We start from the raw sequence: 24,164 nt of genomic DNA, 5'->3' as shown, positions 1-24,164 counted from the left end.
TAAATACATAAACATTAGAATCATGTATGACCAGACTACTTAGATCCAGAAGTCATCATGGCAGGAAAATTTGGGTAATGTGGCATTCTCACACATAATCACTGACTCAGTGCAGCTTCCTGCCACTCTCCTGATTCTCAGTCCCTTTGGTGTACTGTGGGTTTCCTCACTGCCTCCTTTACCTCTCCTCACATATGCACACATACAATCACCACCAACACCTTTATACCTGTTCTGCCTTATTTTCTGCCTTTGTTTTACTTGCAGGGTATTCTTCCATTTCCTCAATTAGCTTTATTAACCAGGAGACATGGATGAGTAGGGATAGGGAATGCAAGTACTCTTATGCCCTGTTTGTATGTGTCTGTGACATACATATAGCTGCAAAAACCAACAGACTTTTACATGGCCATCCAGCCATGCTGACCTTCACATTGAGATTGTACTGCTGATCTTTGACCTAAATCATTATGCTCAGCTTGGTGGGCCCATGGAGTTAGTGCATTGTCCACAGTAAATGTGCAGGATTTGGCAACTAAATATTAGAATTAGAGCAGGAGCAGGGGGAGCTGGAGGTAGATGAGGGCATAGAGGGGATAAATGGTGATGAGGAAAAAAGTTTCTTGCAAAAAATAAAATATAGAGCTAAAATATTTTTTTTGTGTAGAAATGGTGAGACTTTGGGCTAGTGTGTTTATTTATATGATTTCCAAGTATGTAGAAGTTCAGGAATCCTTTGCAAGTATATTTTCTTCTAATTATTTAAAAATTAGAAACTCTGAATTAAAAACGGGAAGGGGAATGTGCCAAAAAGTATTTGATTTGAAACAAATAAGATCCATATGCTTACAACACTGCACAGAGCAAGATGAAATTTCCATGTTTGCTATAGGTCAGTTATCATTTTACTTCGGGGATTTTACCCAAATGTTTTATTGTGTTTTTGTTTTGTTTTTTACCATCGGCAAGACCCAGATCTTGAATCTGTCCTCAGTGCTTTGTTTTGTTCAGTCTTGTCTTTTGGACCAAAATAACAACCACATATTATTTTGCCAGAAATTCAGCATTACCACTAGTGTGTTTCTTGACAATTACACAATATTCTTGGCTGTAATAAAAATTACTTTGCTTAAAATTAGTATATAAAAATATGTGTAGACACAGGCACACAACATACACACACTACATATTTATATGTATTCAAGCTAAAAGATGGCTTATGGCAAAATTTGAAGTCTAATTATTTGTATACTTTGAGAAAAAAGATCACATCAAAAACATGTATTTTAATTTGTTTTCCATTGTTAAGAGGTGGAGGATGGGAATATTGTGAGTAAGATAATTTATGTGGGATTTAGGAGTAATAGGTTACAAACACTGTGTATGCATATTTACATATAAATGTAACACATATAACACTGAGTGAATTTGAGAGGAAATGTTTAAAATGTCCTTCAACAGATTATCAACTTATTTTCTTGGACTTTAATTACTAGCTCAGTAGAGAAGTACTGTGGGGAGGCATTTGTAGTTTCTTAATTCAGAAAGTATAAAATGTCATAAACTTTCCTGTTTTTAACCAAGAATGAAGGAGAGCTACGAGCCATTTGCTTCCTGAGTGGCCGCATTCCAGCTGTGCAGACTGGTCATAGCACATCTGCCAATCAGAACAGGCCCTTCAGGGAAGCCCTCAGATGCTGAGTCTTGTTTACACGCATTGTGACTCTGTTTCTCCCCTCCTCTTGTGTGCTGTACCACTAGGAAGATTTGGGGGGGGTGGGGGAGTTTGGGATTGAATGCCTGAGTAAACTGTAGGAAACTAGGATCACAGCCACAACAAATGGTATTACGGGCAGACTTTGAGCTCATCGTTAGCCACAGGTAAGAGCTGTTGCTTTGTTATCTGATCTGCACCCAGTTTCTAGCTTTACTTTGAGACATTATACTTTACTTTCGTTAGCAAAACTAGCAGGCTGACAGCTGAAGAGGAATGATTGAAAATATGGTTAAAATGTGTGCTGTATTTCTGTGACTAAATTTTTAATATTCAACAGTGAAAAACCCTGGTATTTTTATTTAAGGGCAGGGTAAAACCAAGTTAAATTAAAACAAAAGTTTTAAAAGTGGCAGTGACAATAAGTCAAGAGAAATTGGAGCCAGAAGCATATTAACAGTGTGCATTTGGGAGAGCATTATATCTAAACAAACATGTTTTATTACGAGTCTTCCTCCTTGTTAGTCTTTCAGACAACAGTGTTTTCCTGTGTACTGACTTTTTGGTTTAGAAAACATTTCTTAATTATCATGAGCCATTCAGAAAGAATCGATATATACATTTACCTATGTAAATCTGATTCCTTTTCTTACATAATTCTCTCCAGAAGTTTTATAGTATATTCTCATTATCTTTATGCTGCTCCACCAGCAATAAAATTAAGGGGAACAAAAGAATTCCTGTCTACTCTTTCTTTTAGGGTTAAATTTTATTATCTTAGTAATAATTTAGAAGATACTTTAGAAAACTATATTTTGACAACATTGCATAGGATTTTATTGTGGCTTACGCTTTACTTTCTGTTGTTAGTTTTCCCTTAACACTGATCTTATTTATTTTTGAGCATGTATTGAAAAAAAAAAAGTTATTCAGAGTAGAAAAAGACAGCCTGTGGGTTTTGTGGTTCTTTATCTTATGTATAATAGTCTTAAAGATGATTGATAACATTTTACAGCATCCCAAAGAGGCAGTTTTTGAAAACTTTAAGCAGTCAGCTTTTGTCTCTTACCCTCAAGCAGGGTTTCTCAACCTTAGCACAGTTGACATTTTGATGAGATGATTGTTGTAGGGTGCATTATAGAAAGTTTAGCAGCATCCCTGATCTGTACCCACTAGATGCTAGCTGTGACAATAAAAAAAAATGTCTCCAGACATTGCCAAATGTTCTCTGGAGGATGGACTGTGAAATTGCCCCTGGTTAAAAACCACTGCCCTAAGGCACATTAGACTTAATTATCTTTCAAACATTGAAATCCAACTTGCTCTGGGTGATAGAGAGTTAAGGATGAGGTTGTACTGGTCTTAGTGTATTTGCAGATGTTGCTGTAGCTGACTGCTGGTTTTTTCCCCTCCTCATCCTGTTAGAAGTTTTTGCCAACCATGATTCATGGAATGATTTTTTGGAGCTGAGTAATTTGTGGTTTTTGAATTTCCTTACTTTCTTTTAGCTAAATTTGTTTTGGTTTTTTGCAAAGTGTTTAAAAGAGCAAAGATCTTTGAAATGAAATAATACACGTAATGATATATTTTCCAAGTAGACAAGTTCCAAGTGATATATTTTCCAAGTTTTAAACAACCATGAAAACTGTATATGCTTGTCTTTCTCTGTGTCCTTTCTACCTCTTCTGTCAGACAAACCCTCTTAACTCTGATGAACAGCCTTACACAGAAGAAGACACAGCAACCTTTGAGCAGTTCTTATGAAATATAATGGTATGGGAGCTGGTATTTAAGAACTTTTCCAGGGCTTCTAAAGAGCATTTTGGCATGTAACTATCTTCTTACTTTACAGATCGCAACGAACGAAATAAACCAGAGCATCGTTCTTCAAGGTATGAACTTAAAATATTTAATAATTCTGCATAAAGCTCTCATTTGAAAAATATTGTTTGGAAACAATGCATGTATTCCTTTTAGAGTTACTGTATATTTGAATTTTCTATGCCATTAAAGATGCTTTACAGGGAAATTTCTCTGAACAAAATCTATAATAATAAAAGTGTAATTTGCTAATTAGACCAGATATCCTTCTGGATGAAGCCAGGGCTTCGAGGGAAGCCCAGGTCCCGGGTGCCTGTTGGAGGCCGGAGGGAAGCCTAGGTCCCAGGTGTCAGCAGCCAGGGGAAGAAAGGCCAACTCTTGCACAAATTTTGTGCATCGGGCCTCTAATATTTTAATAATTTTTTTTTCTCTATTGATTAAGGTATTACATATGTGTCCCTACCCACCCACCCCCATTATACCCGCCCCCCACTCATGCCCTCACCCCCCTGGTGTCTTTGTCCATTGGTTATGCTTATATGCATGCATACAAGTCCTTTGGTTGATCTCTCCCCCTTGCCCCTCCCCTCCCCTGCCTTTCCTCTGAGGTTTCATGGTCTGATTGATGCTTCTCTGTCTCTGGATCTGTTTTTATTCATCAGTTTATGTTGTTTGTTATATTCCACAAATGAGTGAGATCATGGGTTATTTATCTTTCACTGACTGACTTATTTCGCTTAGCATAATGCTCTCCAGGTCCATCCATGCTGTTGCAAATAGTTGGAGTTCCTTCCTTTTTACAGAAGCATAGTATTCCATTGTGTAGATGTACCACAGTTTTTTAATCTGCTCATCTGCTGATGGGCACTTAGGGTGTTTCCAAATCTTAGCTATTATAAATTGTGCTGCTATGAACATAGGGGTACATATATCCTTTCTGATTGGTGTTTCTAGTTTCTTTGGATAGAGTCCTAGAAGTGGGATCACTGGGTCAAATGGGAGTTCCATTTTTAGTTTTTTGAGGAAACTCCATACTGTTCTTCACAGTGGCTGCACCAGTCTGCATTTTCACTAGCAGTGCACAAGGATTCCTTTTTCTCCACATCCTCTCCAGCACTTATCATTTATTGATTTGTTGATGATAGCCATTCTGATAGGTGTGAAATGGTACCGTATTGTCATTTTGATTTGCATCTCTCGGATGATTAGTGGTTTTGAGCATGTTTTCATATGTCTCTTGGCCTTCCTTATGTCCTCCTTTGAAGAGTGTCTATTTAGGTCTGTTGCCCATTTTTTGATTGGGTTGTTTATCTTCCTTTTGTTAAGTTGTATGAGTTCCCTGTAAATATTGGACATTAAACCCTTATTGGAGATAACATTGGTAAATATCTTTTCCCATGCAGTGGACTTTCTTGTTATTTTGTTGATGGTTTCTTTTGCTGTGCAGAATCTTTTTATTTTGATGTAGTCCCATTTGTTTATTTTCTCTTTAGTTTCCATTACCGTAGGAGCTGTATCAGTGAAGATAATGCTTCGGCATATGTCTTGAGATTTCGCTGTCTGTGGATTCCTCTAAGATTTTTATGGTTTCCTGTCTTACATTCAAGTCCTTTGTCCATTTTGAGTTTACTTTTGTGTGTTGTAAGTTGGTAGTCTAGTTTCATTGTTTTTGCATGTATCTGACCAATTTTCCCAACACCATTTATTGAAGAGACTGTCTTGACTCCATTGTAAGCCCTTGTCCCCTTTGTCAAATATTAATTGAGCATAGTGGTTTGGGTCGATTTCTGGGTTCTCTATTCTATTCCATTGATCTATATGTCTGTTCTTATGCCAGTACCAGGCAGTTTTGAGAACTGTGGCTTTGTAATACAGCTTGATATCTGGTATTGAGATCCCACCTACTTTGTTCTTCTTTGTCAGGATTGCTGCAGCTATTCGGGGTCTTTTTTTATTCCAGATGAATTTTTGGAGAGTTCACTCTAGGTCTGTGAAATATGCTGTTGATATTTTAATGGGGAGTGCATTGAATTTATATATTGCTTTGGGTGGGTAATATGGACATTTTAATGATGTTGATTCTACCAATCCATGAACATGGTATGTTCTTCCATCTGTTTATGTTGTCCTCTATCCCTTTTTTCAGTGTCCTATAGTTTTCTGAGTCCAGGTTTAATAAAATTATTAACTACTTATAAGATACTAGAGGCCCGGTGCATGAAATTTGTGCATTCGGGGGAGGGGGTCCCTCAGCCTGGCCTGCGCCCTCTCGCAGTCCAGGAGCCCTCAGGGGATGTCCGAATGCCGGCTTAGGCCGTGGGGAGTGGGCCTGAGTCAGCATTCGGACATCCTTAGCGCTGCCATGGAGATGGGAGAGGCTCCCACCACCGCCACTGTGCTCACCAGCTGTGAGCCCAGCTCTGGCTGAGTGGCACTCCTCCTATGGGAGCGCACTGACCTCTGGTGGTCAATGCATGTCATAGTGACCAGTTGTTCTGCCATGGGGCCAGAATCAGCTCTCCAACATCCCCTGAGGTGTCCCAGATTGCGAGAGGGCCAGGCCGACGGACCCCACCAGTGTACAATCGGGGCTGGGGGGGGACGCGGAAGGTTGGCCAGCCAAGGAGGGCTCCAGGGCATCTCCAGCCCGTCTCACTCAGTCCTGATCGGCCAGACCCTAGCAGCAAGCTAACCTACTGGTCGGAGTGTCTGCCCCCTGGTTGTCAGTGCATGTCATAGCAATTGGTCAACCGGTTGACTGTCTGGCCCCTGGTGGTCAGTGCACATCATAGTGAGCAGTTGAGCGGCCTTAGCATATCATTTGCTTATTACGCTTTGATTGGTTGAACGGATGACCAGACAGTATATTAGGCTTTTATTATATAGAATTTTATTTTGAGAATTCCTATCAGTGACTGTTAAATCCTTACAAAATATTATTATATCCCTATTTCCTCCCTTTTGTGGTTTATTTTCCTCCCCTTTCTTTTACTGGTGTTTTTCTAAGCATGTATTGCTTTTTTTCTTTCTAATTATAAACTAACATGGAATCATTGTAGAAATTTTAAAAAATATTTTTTAAAATTTTGAAAAACAAAACAGTCTGCCTTTTATCAGCTAGAGATAGCTGGCTACTGCTAAAAATTTGGTGTAATTTCTTCTAGATTTTATTTATTAGTATATATGTATTCTAATTGAATTATTTAAGTTCTTATTAGATAGTTTCAAATGGCTTATATTACTTAAGTCTCTTAATCACTCTGTGACAGTATGTTTTACAAGATCTTCATCAGCCTTAAAAAGTATTTTTTAAAATCTTTGCCAAACTTACCAGTAGAAAATTGTTTAACTTCCACTCCTAGGCAAGAATTTAATTTTTTAAAAACCCGTTCTGTGAAGGATTATAATTTTTCTAATATTATTTTCTCCTTATTCCACATTCTATAACTTTTTCTTTGCATTTTATGTTGTGGGAACTGATAAAATGATGATCATTCATTCATTCATTGGGTTGACTGGCTTGGTAAACCGAACCCTGATGCTTTTGCAAGGTATCAAACCCTAGAATGCATTTATCTCAATGAATAAAAATACAAAATTCATGAAACTGCCATTAGTTAGAATAGCAATACATTTTGCAGGATTTGTCAATCAAAAATAAGTTAATGAGACCTAATCTGGGGGGGAAATATAGCTAAATATTTGAAGTATAAGGCTGATATTTTTCAGGTATAATTCACATACATTAAAATTCACTCTTTTTGGTGCATGATTCTATGAGTTTTCGCAAACATACAGTTATGTGACCACCACTACAATCAGAAAAGTTTGTGAAATTGATATTTTTAATACTTAAAAAAATAGTAATGGGGGAAAAAAGACAATGTAAGAGAGAGAACTTTGACAGCATACTTAACTGTGAGTAACATAAAGTTGGAAGGATGAAAAAATACTTAAGATTATACAATCAGGATCCATAAGACCTTTGACATACTTAAGGTTTGACTGAATAAAGCAATATGAGGTTTAATTGGAACAAATGTAAATCCTTATGTACACTTAAGTCTGAAAGAAAAATTGAACATGAAGTGGGGAGATGTGACAACAATATATTTGAAAAGTATTAAGGTTTTAATTCTTCACAAATTCTCCATGAGTCAAAATTTTTATGTTATTGCCTCCATTTCCCTCAAAATGTCAGCATTGATTTAATTACATTGAAAGAATTGTAGTGTCCAATATTTCAAAAATGTCGTAACTCTAAACTGTACTTTTGATGTTGTATTCAACTCTGGGTCCACAAGCCCTCGAAAAATCAAAGTGTTCAGTAGTTGATATCACTTGGGGAGCTTAAAAAACATACACACAGAGTCCCATGCTCCCAGATATTCTCATTCAGTAAGCATTGAGTGAGTAGATCCTGGGAATCTATACATGAAAGAAGTTCCCTAGTGATTTTGATGTATAGTCAGGTTGGGAACCCCTGGAATAGAAAATAGCAGCTGAGTTGGGACAGGCAATATGAAAGAGAAGAGTAGGATAAAGATCAAAGCTAAGTTATAGGAGACAATATAAGGAATCAGGTGAATTTAGCCTAAGTGTAGAAGTTTTGGGAGGTGTATGAGACAGAAATAACTGGCCTCAAACATTTAGAGGGCTGGCATGTAGAAGAGACCAGGAAAATGATTCCTCATAAATGCAATATCCCCCACTAAAAGGGAATGGGGATCTTGGGGGAATGTCTGATTCCAGGTCTGGGGAAAGGGAAAGTGTAAGTGAGCCTAGACTTCTGATGTGACAGAAAGATAGGAAATGCTCAACTAATGGAGTCATGTCAAGAAGGCCTAGGACGCCGAAACCGGTTTGGCTCAGTGGATAGAGCATTGGCCTGCGGACTGAGGGGTCCCGGGTTCGATTCCGGACAAGGGCATGTACCTGGGTTGCGGGCACATCCCCAGTAGGAGATGTGCAGGAGGCAGCTGGTCGATATTTCTCTCTCATCGATGTTTCTAACTCTCTATCTCTCTCCCTTCCTCTCTGTAAAAAATCAATAAAATATATTTTTTAAAAAAAAAAAAAAAAAAGAAGGCCTAGGAGGCAGCTTCAGGAGGCTCCCACTGGCCACTTCTGGGATAATTTGAGTATCAAAAATGTCTCAGTGAAAATGGATTCTAACGAATTGGCTTTTTAAAACATTCATGTAGAAAAAAATCAGAATCGGCAAGTCATAATTTTATAATTTTCAATGTAATAGTTGATTCAGACAAGAATCATCAGAGGCTCCTCAAACTTGGGCAAAAAGTTGTTGGAGGAATAGATATTCACACTGTCTTAAAATATGTTATTCCATTTTTAATTATTAAAGGAGAAATTACTTTTCCAATAAAAATATCTGATGATCACATTTTTTATCAAGTGGTCAATTATATATCATCATTAGTATGTGCTTCCAGATAATGCATCAGTAGTACATGTAGCTAGCACTTATATAGCTGTAGTCCTGGCAAAAAAGAAAAATAATGTCATGAAATATACAAAAAGGCTGGGAAAATATTCAAGATTAAAAACAGACTGAATTTCTTTTTAAACTGGAATTTTAAAATCCATATTTAAAACAAAACACTTTGGGGATAATTGAGAAAATATTCATGTGAATTTCATTTTAGATAATGGTTTTGGGTTTTTTTTGAGAGTCCTTTTATTAAAGCTGGGACAGTGAAACAAGGAAGGGCTTAGGACAGAAAAAGCAACAGGAGAGAGACTAGACAGGGCTGCTTTGGCTTACTAGAAATGTTATGGGAAAGAAGTGAGCCTAGGCGAGACTGATGTCAGCTCACTGGAGAATCAGAGAAAAGGAGGCCTTGGAGACAGGTTCAGAGGGTAGCCCAGAGGAGCTTCCTCTGCCCATTGCTTCCCTGGTTGCAAGTCTCCTGGGGACCCTTAGAGTTTACAGTGGTTCTCAACCTGTGGGTCGCAACCCCTTTGGCAGTCGAATGACCCTTTCACAGGGGTCGCCTAAGACCATCCTGCATATCAGATAGTTACATTACGATTCATAACAGTAACAACATTACAGTTATGAAGTAGCAACGAAAATAATTTTATGGTTGGGTCACAACATGCGGAACTGTATTTAAAGAGCCAGAAGGTTGAGAACCACTGGTTTAGGATTGCATGCTTGTGGGAGAAGAGGAGGAAGGGAAAGGTGTGGGCGTGTGTCTGGGTGGGAGAGCACCCAAATAATAGTTTATTAATATTACCTTTTTAGATGTACAATAGGAATGCTGTTATGTGGTAGAATGTTCTTATTTTTAGGAGATATATGCTGAAGTGTTAGGTATGATGTAGTCTTAGATTTGCAACATACTCTCAGATGATTCATGACAACAAAAACACACAGCAAGAAGTAAAACAGAGCTAATACGGGAAAATATCAGTAATCGGTGATTAGATGAAAAGTATATGTGTGTTAATTGTACTGTTCCTTCAACTTTTCTGTAGACTTAAAATTTTCAAAATAAAAAGTAGCAGTGGAGGGAACTGTTCTGTGTGTTCCATGAAGTCCCAGAGGGCAGGATGTGAATCTGTGGGTGGAACATTGGGGGTGTGGATGGCTTTTGTGACATAGCTGGTCAAAGATGGAATGGACCACATGTGAGGAAATACTGCAAGGAAAAGGTAGACTAGAAAAGGTTCACACATGGCTGCAGCCCTGTGTACAATCGATAACCAATACATATTTATTGAGAGGCCCTAATCCAGGCTCAGGATACAAGAGAAAACAAAGAAAAGTCTCCAACTTTATGAGCATGGAGCACCCATTGTTTTGGACTTACACTCCCAATCTCTGAGAGCATGTTTACTCTAAAGTCAGGATTCAAATCTTTATAGTTCTACTTCAGGCAGTATTTTGGTACTCTTGAGGGTATTCAGGAGATATTTTATTCATTAATCTCTGATTTATACTGTTAGGTTCTCAAGGACTGTGCTATTAGTCTTAGTAACCCTAGCTTAATATAGTGCCTGGTCTATAATAAGCCCCTATTAAATAAATGTTTATTGAATAAATGCCCTATGTAGTTTCAAGAGAGAAAGGGAAATGCCAATATTTTCCTCTTGCAAATTGGGAAGAACTTGATCCTCAAAAGCTTGCCCATGACTATTATTGAATGTTTGTTACAGCAACATTAAGAAGTAATGTCCTGCCCAGCTGGTGTGGCTCAATGATTGAGTGTCGACCTATGAACCAGAAGGTCACGGTTCGATTCCCAGTCAGGACACACGCCTGGGGTTGTGGGCTCCATACCCAGTAGGAGGTGTGCAGGAGGCAACTAATCAATGACTCTCTCTCATCAATGATGTTTCTATCTTCCTCTCCCTCTCCCTTCTTCTCTGAAATCAAAAAATATATTTTTTTTTAAAAAAAAGGGAGAAATGGGCCCTGGCCAGTGTGCCTCAGATGGGTGGGCATCGTCCACACATGCCCAGGTTTGGGGCTCTATCCCTGGTCGGGGGTAAGCAGGAGGCAGCCAATCGAAACAGCAAGGCCATTGTTTTCTGTTTGGGTGTCTACCGAGATTGGCAGTGATCTGTTCTTCTCTTGCCATCCTCAGCTGAGCAGAGCTACCCCGCCAGGCCAGCAATGCATCAAACAGATTAATACCTGCTGCATCAATAGAGCAGAAAGAAGATATAAACAAAAAGTCATTTAATTTTGGTATGTTTGTTGGTTATCTTCAGGCCACTTGGCAGCCAGAATGATAGGCTCAAGGCCCAGCAAGGATAAGAGAAATGCATTTCTTTTTTCTTTTTTTTCCATAAGACCAAACACTCCTATAGCTTTGACAGTGAGAGATCAATAAATCTGGGATGTCTGCCTATTCTTTCATTTTGGTGCTGAAATAAGAAGGAAAGCATAACTCCTATCAAGTTAAAGAAAAAGTTTTATTAGGTATTGCCCGATGCTAAGACCCCAAGTTGAAAAAACAATGCCTAGCATTTTTTATAAGTCTTACAGGGTGCTTTTTCTTCTGATGCTAGCATTTTTAAATTTTGCTTGTTGCTCATTGACCAGTGTGCAAGTCAGAAATATCTGAATTCTTCTTGTCCTTTTCTTATTTGTTTAAATACATCATTTCCAAAATTGATGTCCTATGGAATATTTTTTCTGTAGGATATTAATCAATATGCAAGAAATAAAAATTCATGCATAAAAAAGTTTGTGAAATGGTGAATTAAAACAAAATTGGAGATATTTCTTTACTCTGATTCTACTAAGAGTCTTTGATATACTAAAGTACATTATAAAACTCCAAGTGAGAGATTTACTATACAGGATTTAAAATTTTTTTTTTTTTTTTAATATATTTTTATTGATTAAGATATTACATATGTGTCCTTGTCCCCACGTTACCCTCTACCCCCCACGCCCCCCACCCCCGCTCATGCCCTCACCCCCCCGTTGTCCATGCCCATTGGTTAGGCCTATATGCTTGCATATAAGTCCTTTGGTTGATCTTTCCCCCTTACCCCCACCCTCCCCTACCTTCCCTCCAAGTCCCGACAGTCCAATCAATGCCTCTCCGTCTCTGGATCAGTCCTTGTTCATCAGCTTATGTTGTTCATTATATTCCACAAATGAGTGAGATCCTGTGGTATTTATCCGCTCTCAAGTTCCATCCATGCTGTGGCAAATGGTAAGAGTTCCTTTTTCTTCTTCCTCTTCTTAAAGAATACCTTTCAGCATTTCATATAATGCTGGTTTGGTGGTGATGAACTCCTTTAGCTTTTTCTTATCCGTGAAGCTCTTTATCTGACCTTCTATTCTGAATGATAGCTTTGCTGGATAAAGTAATCTTGGTTGCAGGTTCTTGCTATTCATCACTTTGAATATTTCTTGCCACTCTCTTCTGGCCTGCATGGTTTCTGTTGAGAAATCAGCTGACAGTCGTATGGGTACTCCCTTGTAGGTAACTGACTGTCTTTCTCTTGCTGCTTTTAAGATTCTCTCTTTATCTTTTGCTCTTGGCATTTTAATTATGATGTGTCTTGGTGTGGTCCTCCTTGGATTCCTTTTGTTTGGGGTTCTCTGCGCTTCCTGGACTTGTAAGTCCATTTCTTTCACCAGGTAGGGGAAGTTTTCTGTCATTATTTCTTCAAAAGGTTTTCAATATCTTGCCCTCTCTCTCCTTCTGGTACCCCTATAATTCTGATGTTGGTACGCTTGAAGTTGTCCCAGAGGTTCCTTACACTATCTTCATATTTTTGGAATCTCTTTTCTTTTTTCTTTTTCGGTTGGGTATTTTTTGTTTCTTTGTATTTCAAATCTTTGACTTGATTCTTGGGATCCTCTTTTCTGCTGCTGGATCTCTGTAAATTATTCTTTATTTCAGTCAGTGTATGCTTAATTTCTAGTTGGTCCTTTTTCATGTCCTCCATGGTCTCCCTATACTTATTGAGGGATTCATTAAATTTATCGGCGGTTTCCATAAAATTCTTGAAAAACCTTATAACCGTGGCCTTAAACTCTATATCCAATCGTTTGCTTTCCTCCATTTCTGCCATTTGTGACCTGTTTCTTTGTCTCCGCATTTTGGTTGCTTCCCTGTGTTGATAGAGTGGCTTTGTGTGCTAGGTGTCCTGTATGGCCCAGTAGCTCAGCCTCCCCAGTTACCTGAGGTGGACACTCTTGGTGCACCCCCTCGTGGGCTTTGTGCACAGTCTTGTTGTAGCTATGCCTTGGTTGTTGTAGGATCACTGGGAGGAATTGACCTCCAGGGCAATTGGCAGCGAGAATCAGCTGCCCTGATGATGCTCAGCTGTGTAGCAATGCAAGCCGCTGTGGGGCCTGGGCCTTCTCTTGGAAGCTCTGAGTCTATCTGGCCCGGCTGCGGTTAGGTAATTACAGGTTGCAAATGGCCGGGGCATTCATATGCAAAAGCCTCTGCCGCAGCCTGGGTGGGGCGGGGTCTCAAGGAATCAAAGGGCTGAGAAAGCAGCTATGGCGGAGCCTCAGCCCTGCCCTAAGGAGTCGCGAGTCCCAGTGTCCCTGCAACGGCTGCAAGCACCTCTGAGGGAAAGCCGCTCTCAAGCTCGCCCGCTGCCAGACAGTCCAGTATTTCCCCGTATGAGCCCTGGGTCCCCAGAGACTTCCCGGAACCGGATTTCAGAGCCGTCGGGAGCTTGTGTCTCCCTCCGGATTCAAAAAGACAGCCGTGTCCTCAGGTGCCAGACCCTTTCCGCGCGCGCGCGAGCCCCCGTACCTCTGCACGCCACCTCCGCAGCTCCTCCCGCTCGCAGTGTGCTTTTCTCTCCTTCTAGTTGTAGAATTTACACTCAGCCAGCCCTCCTGTAGCTCTGGATGATGTCCACCTTGTGTTTCTGATGCATTTATCGATTGTTGTGGGAAGCAGAAATTTCCCGGTGTTTATCTATGCCGCCATCTTAGTTTCTCGCCTATTCTTGATTTAAAATTTTTTGTTTGAATTTGTTAACTTCTTTTCCTAGAGACAGCCATTAACAACATCTTGAAAAATGTACTATGGAATGGCAGTTTGGTAAACTAATCCAGTGGGAAGTAAGAGCTAAAGGTAATAGAGAAAGTTAAGCCCTGTGGCAATTGGTGCCAGAAATGGAAAATTAGGAGCTTTTTTTTTTTTTTTTTTTTTTTTTTTTACCACTTCACTAACTGAGTAATAGAGCTCAGTGACTTATGCGGGCTGCAAAACCAGCTACTTTGTCTTAAGTGTTTTACCTATTACAAGGAAATAATTTACAACAGCAAAACAGAGAATTCCAAATCTGTTTCTCAAAAATTATCATATGAATCTTAGTCTTCTAAGCCTTCTTAAAACCACCTGTTATATAAAATCCCCTTTCATACCTATTCATGAAATTTTAATGAAAATCACAAAAAAAAATTTTGAACTCATTATAGTGATTCTAAAATTCATAAGGAAGACCAAGAATAACCAAGGTATTTTTGAAGATCAGGAGAAGGAGAAGGACTTACAAGTAATTAAGACAGTGTTTTGTCAGCAAACAGAGAAACAAGTCAATGTAACAAAACAGAGTCCACAACAGACACAGATGGACACATGTAATTATGTATTATATGCTAGATAGAGGTGGCATTACAGATCATTGGGGAAAGTGGACATGTGAATAGATGGTGCAGAAACAATTGATTACCCATATTTATAAAAATTCAGATGCAGTTTATTGTATCATGTCAGGTAGAATCTAAAGACTTGAAATTGTAAAAGTAAAGCTGAAACATTTTGAATAAATATTTTTATGACTTTGAAGTTGGGAAAGAGTTCTTCAGGCTCAACAAGTACAAACCACAAAGAAAAATATTTGCCTATGTGAAAAAAATCTAAAACCTGTATACATGAAGACATCAAAAGCATGAGAGAAGACAAGTCATGACTGTACAATCAATGCTCAGAGGTGCAAAATTAGTGTCCAGCCTTAAAAAATATACATCAGAAAGAAAAAAACAAGTAACTCAGTAAGATAGGAGCAGGGAACTCACAAAATAGGAAACCCAAGTAGCCAGCTAATTATTTGAAAAGATTCTGTACCTTGCTACTATTCAGAAGATGTGTAGTAACATGATAACGAGATACCATTTCATTTCCATCCAGTTGGCACAGAAATTTCAATGACTGACAAGTCTGCATGAGAATAATTTGATATATCATTTTTAGAGAGCAATTGAGCAATATCTGGTAAAGCTGAAAATGCCGGTACCATACAACCCAGGAGGTATTATATACCCTAGAGAAATTCTTTCACATGTGCCAAAGGAACCTTGTATAAGAATGCTGAGAATAGCACTTTTTGGATTAAGCTAACTACAGATAAACATGACAACATGGATAAATCTCAGAAGCATAATTGTGTATGATAAAAAGCAAGTTGCAAAAGGGTAGGTAAGTATGATATCATTTATATTAAGCAAAGGTCAGCCAATGGGCCAAACCTGGCCTGCCACCTGACTTTGTAAATAAAGTCTTATTATTAAAATTTGAAGGAGTCATGGTACCCTGCATTGGTTACCCTCATGTTGATCTTATATTGATGTTGAGGATTTTATCTTGACACTTTATCATCAACACATTATGGTTTAAATAGATTAGCTAAAAGCAAAAGATTTAACTTGTTTTTGCTTTTCTTCTTTCTAAATATGTCTATTAAAATGTTATGCTCTGCTGGGCTTAGTTTAACTACTGTAATTCTGTAGCATTTCTCTGCCCATATGTTTTGATTCCTATACCTCTATAAACTATAGCTTGTGTGTAATTACTTTCTGGCAGTATGTTTTCTAAGCTATAAGAGAAACATTACTTTAGCTATAGCACCTGTAATGCTATAAATGAGGTGAAAAATTAAAGTGTATACAGGTTTTGTGAGGGGAAAAAAATCCTTTTGCAGTGGGAGATGTGAAAGGATTGTTAGCATTTTATGTCATTCTACAGAGAAATATATATATAATGTTGTTTTATTGTGGTTTTAAGAAATGTCACTTTAGCATTTCCCCCTGGAGTGATGGGAATGAAATTGAAGCATCTATATGGTATATCAGTTGGTAATTGAAAAGTTTTATCAGCTGGCCTACCACTGCCAGCTTAGTGTGGCGCTTAATACTTAGTGTGGGGGCTTCTCTGGAGTTGTTTCAAATTAAACTATCAGCAGGAGTTAACTCTAGAACAGCAGCTGCTCCTGTTTTATTACTTTTTCTCAAGATGGGTATTGTAGCCAGCCATTTCTCAGCAGTCTAGGGAGCACATAGAACTCCTAGCCCTTAAATTTTTCATCCTAATTCTTTCCTCTCTTTCCCTTGGGTTAGTTATATTTTATATTAGTTCTTTACTTTTCTTCAGTGTAATTTAGAAGCCGTTATTTACACAGTTCTACAAAATCTATATTAAATAGCCTTCAGTTGAGTAAACTTTGTATACATCTTTGTGGATCTCAATCTGTCCCTAGGTTATGGTTTTACCCCAGCTAATAAATATCCTTGTACATATGGACTATAATTTTTTTTAATGTTTTTCTCTTACTGGCATAGCATATATCACATTCTTCAAATGTATTGATTAGGACTTTTAACCACAGAAGTATACTAGCTAATTCCTGGAAGAATCTTAGTATGGGACAGAATTGCTAAATAGTCATTTAGTAGCCCAGTCATCTCCTGTCTCAGTAATAGTAAACGGCTGTTGATTAAAATTTAGTCTTGTCTTTATACATAAAACCCTTCTCAAAACCAGAAAACAGGCCTGGTCCCAAAAATACAATGTCAGGGTTGGGGCTTCCTTTTTGATCAGGTGCTCTTGATCAGTGATTTTCAACTGGTGTACCACAAGAATTTTTAAAAGATGCAATATCTGACTATTTAGTCAGGGGCACCGACCTCTTTTCCCTAGATTGTAAAAAAAGAAAAGAAAAAGATAATAGCTTGTGCTGTGCCAGCACGGCCAAGGTTTGGTGAGCCTGAGGGGGGACGGCGAAGATTGTAGAAAAGACAGACAAAGAGAATAAGCTGGGTCTGGTGGATCTTCCTGTGCCTGGCTGAGGCCACAGAGAGAGATCGAGACAGCAAACTGAGCCTTTATTTTATAGCCAGAGGTAAACAGGGTAGTGATCACCATAGTTACAGTGTTCTTGTGAGTTTCACTTGTTTTGGCAGCACTTGCTGCACCTCCCACAGCCCATTAGCTACCCAGATACATCTAGGGAGTATCATAAGGTCAAGTCTAATTATGCTAAGAGGGCTGTGCCCTCTAAACTGGGACTTGTTTGTGGTTTTGCCAACAGATCTGTCCAAGGCTTAACCCTATAGCCACTCCCTACAATAGCTAACAAAATAATAGTTATTCAGTGTAAGTGAATCAAAATTATACCTATTTTTTGTGTATAGGTATAATTGTGTATAGGTATATGCATGCATGCCGTGGAATTTTAGTAATTAGTTGATGTGTGCCATGAGATGAAAAAGGTTGAAAATCGCTGCTCAAAATCAGAGCATTCTGCCGTAGTGACAAGCTTTTGTCACTTCCAATCTTGTTCCAGTTGTAGAGTGGCTTTCCAGAGATGTAGAGTGAGCCTGCCCATCCTGTACAACACTTAAATGCAGCAAAAAAAGGCAGGCATGCCAAAAAAGGACTTTTGTGTGACTCTCTCCTTATGGAAAGGAGGATTGAGAATCAGTATGCTTTGGTGACTAGGAAAATAAAAGAATAGGAGGAAAGTATCACTTGTCTGATTGCCCTAGTTAGAGTAACATATCTAGAATGCAGGGTGGGGCAAAAGAAGGTTCATGTGGAAAATAATATAATAATTAATAAATAATAATACAGGAATAAACTGTGTTTCACATACAACTGTAAACCTATTTTTCCCCACCCAGTACAAACATCCCCTCAATTGTAAATCTGTTTCCTGGAGATAATATTGCTCCTGGCACAATGTGTTGTCCAGGCAGTCAAGGGATGCTATCAAGGGATGACAAATAGGACCTAAATAGGACATCTATTGCCCAATACTTTTTCTTTTGGTTACAGATTCTAAAGACGCTCCAAGTAAAAAGCCCTAATAAGCTGAACTACACTGTTAAGAATTTTCCTATATGGCAAATTCCTATCTTTAACACCATTATTCTTTTTGTCTTAAATGAAATTATATTCACTTGTTCTGATTATAAGGCAAATTATGTTCATGATAGAAAATTTGGAAAAAATAAGCATATAAAAGAAAAAATCATCTATAAGTCCACCTTCTCATAGTTAATCACTATTATATTTTGATATATTTCTTTCTAGTTTTTATCTTTTTATACGATGCTATTATTTTAACATAGAGGCTCATGAATATATTGCTTTTAAATTGTTTTCATCTAATGTTATATCGTAAACATTTTCCCATTTTAGTAGTCTTATAAATTATGATTATATTTTCTACTACAAAGTAATACATTTTTATTATAGGAAGTTTATTTTAAAAAAAGAAAAAAATTAAAGTTATTCATGGTCCAACCACTGAATAATAACTACTGTTGGTATACTGGTGGGTCAGCCTTTCTCTGTGCATATTTAGTGTATTTTTATAAAATATAATTGGGATTATACTGCACATAGTATTGTATATTACCTTGTTTTGTTTTGTTAGTCCTCACCCAAGGATATTTTCCATTGATTTTTTAGAGAGAGTGGAGGGGGGAAACAGAGAGAGAGAAACATCGGTGTGAGGGAGACACATCAATTGGGTGCCTCCCACATGCGACCCAACCTGGGCCAGGGATTTGAGGTATGTGCCCTTGCCTGGAATCGAACCCGGGACTATTCAGTTTGAGGGCTGATGCTTTATCCACTGAGCTAAACCATTAGCTAAGGCTGCCTTTTTTTTTTTTTTTTTTTTTTTTACAAAACAAGAGTTGATAAACATTTTTCTAAGATGTGATTTTAAATGGTATTCCATCATGTCGATATCAAACTTTAATTATTTTGCTGTTGTCAGACATTTAGGTTATTTTCAATATTTTCCTGTTATAAACAGTGCGGTGGTAAGATTCTTATCTCTGCATTTTAATAGGCCATCACTGATTACCTCCTTGTGATAAGTTCCTAGCAGTGAAATTAATAGGTCAAAGTTAATGAATCAAAAAAATGTTTTCAGACTTTGTACATGTACTATCAAATTGCCTCATTAAAAGGTTGTAGTCTCACCACTATAACTTTATTTGAAGATCACCTCTTGCCCCCATGTTGCTTATGAATGAACTAGAAAATAACGAATAAGGACGTTTTCTTTCAACTTGACTCATATTTTTATTTTAGAATGCTCAGATTTGTTAACCATGGCCCATTTCTGTAATTTTTAGTTCAGACCCCCAAACAATACTTTCCAAAAGAATCTTGTACTAATTCAGAGCCCCCATAAATCCTCTTGCCCAGAGCCTTTTAGAGGCCTTTCTCCAAGGGCATTTAGGAGTCAGATCACCTGAATTAGAAGCATAGACACCAGTGCCTATCCCTTATGTTGTATTTGAAATCAGGAATGTTATGTTCAGGTTTGGGGAACTTCTAGAGTGACTCAAAATGAATACAAAAAATACTCCCAGATCATACCCAAGATTGGAGAACTTTTTAGGGCAATCCAAATGGATTTTGAAAAATACCTTTTCAGCTATTTAGGTTCTGCTCATATTGGTAAAATCATTCAGAAAGGCAGTGAAATATAAGATAAAGTGCTTGGGTTTGAACATCAGGCTGCCTGAATTAGAATCCAGCTTTTCCCCTTAGGAACTATGTCCGTTGTGCAGTTTCTTAATTCTTGTGTACCTCAGTTTACTCATCTGTAAATGGGGCTAATAATAATAATACCTCTTAGGTTTATTTTGATGATTATTTCGTTGCTGTATCAGTTAGAGTTGAAACAGAGAAACAGAACCAGAAGTATATTAAGAGATTTATCGAAGTTCATTGGCCTATGTGATTGTGGGGGCAGAAATCCATAGAGCAGATCGCTAGGAAGGGAGGCTGGAACTTCTGAACATGGACTGAAGCTGCCATCCACCAGCAGGATTTTTTCTTCATCAAAGAAGCCTCAGCTTTGCTCTTAAGGCCTTTCAGTTGATTGAATGAGGCCTGCTCAGATTATCAAGGATTATCTCCCATACTGATTATGAACTTTAACCACATAAATTTGTGTTTCATTGGATAACTAGAGACTGTAGCCTAGCCAAGTTGACATAAAATTGATCATCACAGTTGCTTTGAACTTCAGTTAGGCAGACTAAACCCACTTGGGACTGAATTTTCAAGCTCGGGGCTCTTCAAGTGTCTATATAACCAAGTTCTTTCTGACAGATATTTGATATCTGTTAGTTTTGTCATGAGTAACTGTACTGTTGCATTATTCATAATCCTAAAGGGTTCTCTCTGTTGGAACCTGGTCATGGCAGGATTCCATGCAGGAACATAAACTGGTGGTATCTGCTCCTACCATATTTGTGTTACCCTTCCATGCTTGTATGAGCACACTGCTACACAGGTCTGCTTTGTGTGGACTGGTCAAGTCTGGCATTGTCCGAACTGTTGAGGGTCCCATAGGTTTCTGACATAGTGACATGATACTAGCTTTGGCTACTTATAGAAAAGATACAGATTCGGTCCTATCTTTTTAATTGCCCTGGTTTTTCATAGCCAAGATTCTACATATCAAATGAACTTCCTTTTGGGAAGTTAATTGTAGTCCTTTGAGCATAAGAAACCCTAACCTCCTCTCAATCTGAATACAGGAGGCTGTCTTCTTTGTTCCCTCACTCAAAGTAGGAAAGACTGGCCACTCAGGAGTAAAATAGCGAGTGGAAAAAGCACAATAAACGTTGTTAGGATACTTCCTTAATGGTCTTGGGTTTCAAAGCTTTTAGCAGTAGCTCTGGACACAATGCCTACAGTAGATCCTCTTGTGGCTTCTAAGCCTACATTTCAATGACTGGTTTGTTTGAAGTCCTACTAAACCTTACCTCATGCAGGAGTGGTGGCTGCAGTGCAAGCAATCCCTGCCTGCTTCTCAGAACTGCCTCCCAGACTCAGGGAACCAGGTTTTCACACAGCCTTACCACATTTGACCATAGGTGGTAGACTTCTGACCCAGATGCTTTGATAATCAAGTTCTTTCTCTTGAAAGTTTAAACTAACGATAGAGCTGAGAGACATGGTTTCCAGAGCTTGAAAATTGTTTCAATTTGGGTTTGGTGGGACATATATACTGATGAACACAGGACAGATACACTGATGAACAAGCAGAGCTAGTCCAACTTTAGCAGAAGATGGAAGAGGGAAGCAGAGAGAGTGTGGCCTCAGAGAATGTGAGGAAGAATAAGAGCTTGTACAAGAAGCCCCCTTGTTTCCCAGGGCTGCTTGAAGTTCACCTGCACTTGCTGTTTGTGGAAATACCCTTATATGCTCATAAGTAAAACCTCATTTTAAAATTTTAGTTTAAAGGAATTTCAGATGCTTTTACCCTCACAAGATAATATGATGCCATTAGAAGAAATAACCATAAATATATTATAACTTAGAAATGAAAATTACACATTTAACATACTTATATTGGCTTTAGGACTAACCCAAACTATTGCCTTGTTTCAGGATTTATTTCCATGAATTTATTTCTAGGTTAGGGTACAATGAATATATTGAAAAAAAACAGAGCAGAATAGTACCTTAAAGTATTTATGTACAAACCAAATCCCTGCCATATAATATAGAGTGTGAAGGAAGAAATGTATTGTTTGTCTTATGAACACTGACATCAGATCTATGCCTTACTGAGTAATAGAAGCCTTCATTGTTTTGTCTTTTTCCACCAACAAAAACAACACACACCTCTTTTAATGTGGGATCTCCTAAAACAACACAAAATACAGCCAGACCCATGAATTTCCAAACATTTGTTTGCATATATCCCTTGACATGTTACATGTTATAAATAAATCCAGAAGTGATGAAAGTCATCAGTCATTTTCTAATACTCTTCAAAACACCTCCCCCTTCCTCTACCATTGCCTTTGAGTTAAATCTTCCAAGCCATGGGATATTCAGTGGAAGAAGACAAGTTCTCGGGGTTCCTTGGTAATTAATTCACAATTGTCACTTATATAAGTGTTTTTTTGTGTTTTCCTCTCAACATTCAGGTGAACTTTTTGTGAGGCAGGAAAGCACAGTAACTAAGAACACTGTCTAAGTTCAAATCCTGGCTTCATCATTTACAAGCTATGAGACCTTAGATATATCTCATCTGTAAAATGGGGATAATGATAGTACCTCTTCTAAAAGTGGATGTGTGGATTCAGTGAGTCAAAAGACATGAGGCATTAGAGCAGTGCTCAATTATGCTACCTGTTACTTTTGGAGTGGGTTCGTTATCAAGTCCAACTCTCTTTACTTCAGTTGGATTAAGTAATTGATTTTTATTAAGTGGAATTTAAATCGGGATCTTGGAGTTTTTTAAGTTTCTTATTTTAAAACATTTAGAGGAGTAGGTAGAGATCATCCAAACATACTCAATACTCTTATATTATACATGGGGAAACTGACATTAAGTTATACGATTATGCTCACAGAGCAAGTAGTGGCAGGGCTGAAACTGAACCTCAATCCCGCTCATACAGTTCACTCTCTGTGTTTGAAAACTATCAGAATGATCCTTGGTCCTGAGCCCTCTATGCCCTGTGTCTCCAAGAATTCATTTATACTAGTAGACTTAATGCGAGCAGATGCTTTATGCACAAGGGTAGGTTACCTCTGCTCTCTTTGGCCCTTTACTTGCCAAAAGAAGCAACTTAATCTGGGTATTTAAATAAAGTAGTACCCTTGACTTTTTTAAAAATAGTGCTTACTTGCCCTAGCTGGTTTGGCTCATTGGATAGAGCATAGGCCCACGGACTTAAGGGTACCAGGTTCGATTCCAGTCAAGGGCATGTACCTCGGTGGTGGGCTCAATCCCCGGCCCTGGTCGGGCAGATGCAGGAGGCAACTAATTGATGTGGCTCTCTCACATTGATGTTTCTCTCTCTGTCTCTCCCCCTCCTTTCCACTCTCTCTAAAGTCAATGGAAAAATACCCTCAGGTGAGGATTAACAAAAAATAATAAAATAAAATAGTGCTTACTGAGAATATATCCTTCAAATCTCCCATAGATTTGTTCGGCTTAGGTCTGAGGCAAAACCGCAACTTGCATTTATGATACGCCTGTTGTTGGAAGGATCACGACTTAAATAAAATCTCTATGAAACATTGATAAGTACATGTTTTATATCAAACAGATATATTGGAGTTCCTGTACAATGATATATTTGAAAGTGGGATTCACTTATATTCCACAAATAGTTATTGTGTGTGATAAGCACTTTGCTAGGCATTGTGCTAAACTTAGGGAGTTGAAACCCTAAAAAATTAAATTACAGAAATTTTGCCCTACCCTGACTTACTTTAAACTCTATTAAGGTTAGCAGTCATCCTGTATCCTTTTACTAGTTAGCATTTTTATCCTTTTACTAGTACTTCTCTTCTTTTTATTTATTTATTTTACTTTATTTTTATTTTATTTTATTTTTTGCATGTATTTTTTTTAAGTTATATTTGTGGTTGAAAGTATTTCAGATGTCTCTCCTCTCCCCCCCTCAATTGACTCCCTCCTCCCTGCTCTTGCACCCTCCCCAGGCCTTTACTGCACCATTGTTTGTGTCCATGGGTTATGCACATATGCATATAAGTTCTTTGGTTAATCTTTTCCTGCTCTCCCCCACCCCCTTTCCCTGAGATTTGTTGGTCTGTTGCATGCTTCTATGTCTCTGGATCTATTTTGTTTATCAGTTTATTTTGTTCTTTAGATTCCACCCTGACTTCTCTTCTTTATAAAACGGCACCCCAAATAGTCTGTCTTCATGCGGTAGGCCCTGAGAATGGGCCTGCTTGACCTCACTCCTCAGTTTAAATATGACTTCACCTTGAGAAAAAATATGTGGGTTTTGACAATTTTTATTGCTCTGGGGAATAATGCTATCATTCAGTGTTTACAGTTAAATGTTACACTTCTGCTTGTAGAGGATCTTTTC

The 24,164-nt window shown here is 38.2% G+C and overlaps 1 protein-coding gene across 9 annotated transcripts in view; it reads left to right on the top strand.

The window, feature by feature from the left end:
- SH3D19 (SH3 domain containing 19) overlaps positions 1–24,164 on the top strand; it is a 175,825-nt gene that overhangs the window by 59,907 nt on the left and 91,754 nt on the right. For 6 of the 9 annotated variants that reach the window (XM_036312674.1, XM_036312667.1, XM_036312675.1 and 3 more), the window contains exon 2: positions 3,567–3,606. The exons of 1 other annotated variant lie outside the window; for it this stretch is intronic. Coding sequence is in view for 5 of the 8 variants with exons in the window: in XM_036312667.1 (XP_036168560.1) it covers positions 3,567–3,606 (40 nt within the window). In the remaining 3 variants the exon portion in view is untranslated. Of the gene's footprint in view, positions 1–1,780; positions 1,882–3,453; positions 3,488–3,566; positions 3,607–24,164 lie in introns of those variants that run through there. 2 more of the 9 variants (XM_036312672.1, XM_036312670.1) reach the window with 2 other exon arrangements.

This window comes from Myotis myotis, unplaced genomic scaffold (genome assembly GCF_014108235.1).
Source record: "Myotis myotis isolate mMyoMyo1 unplaced genomic scaffold, mMyoMyo1.p scaffold_m19_p_6, whole genome shotgun sequence".
NCBI classification, from domain to species: Eukaryota; Metazoa; Chordata; class Mammalia; order Chiroptera; family Vespertilionidae; genus Myotis; species Myotis myotis.
The sequence above is the reverse complement of the archived record's forward strand: the minus strand, read 5'-3'. Positions and strand labels throughout refer to the sequence as shown.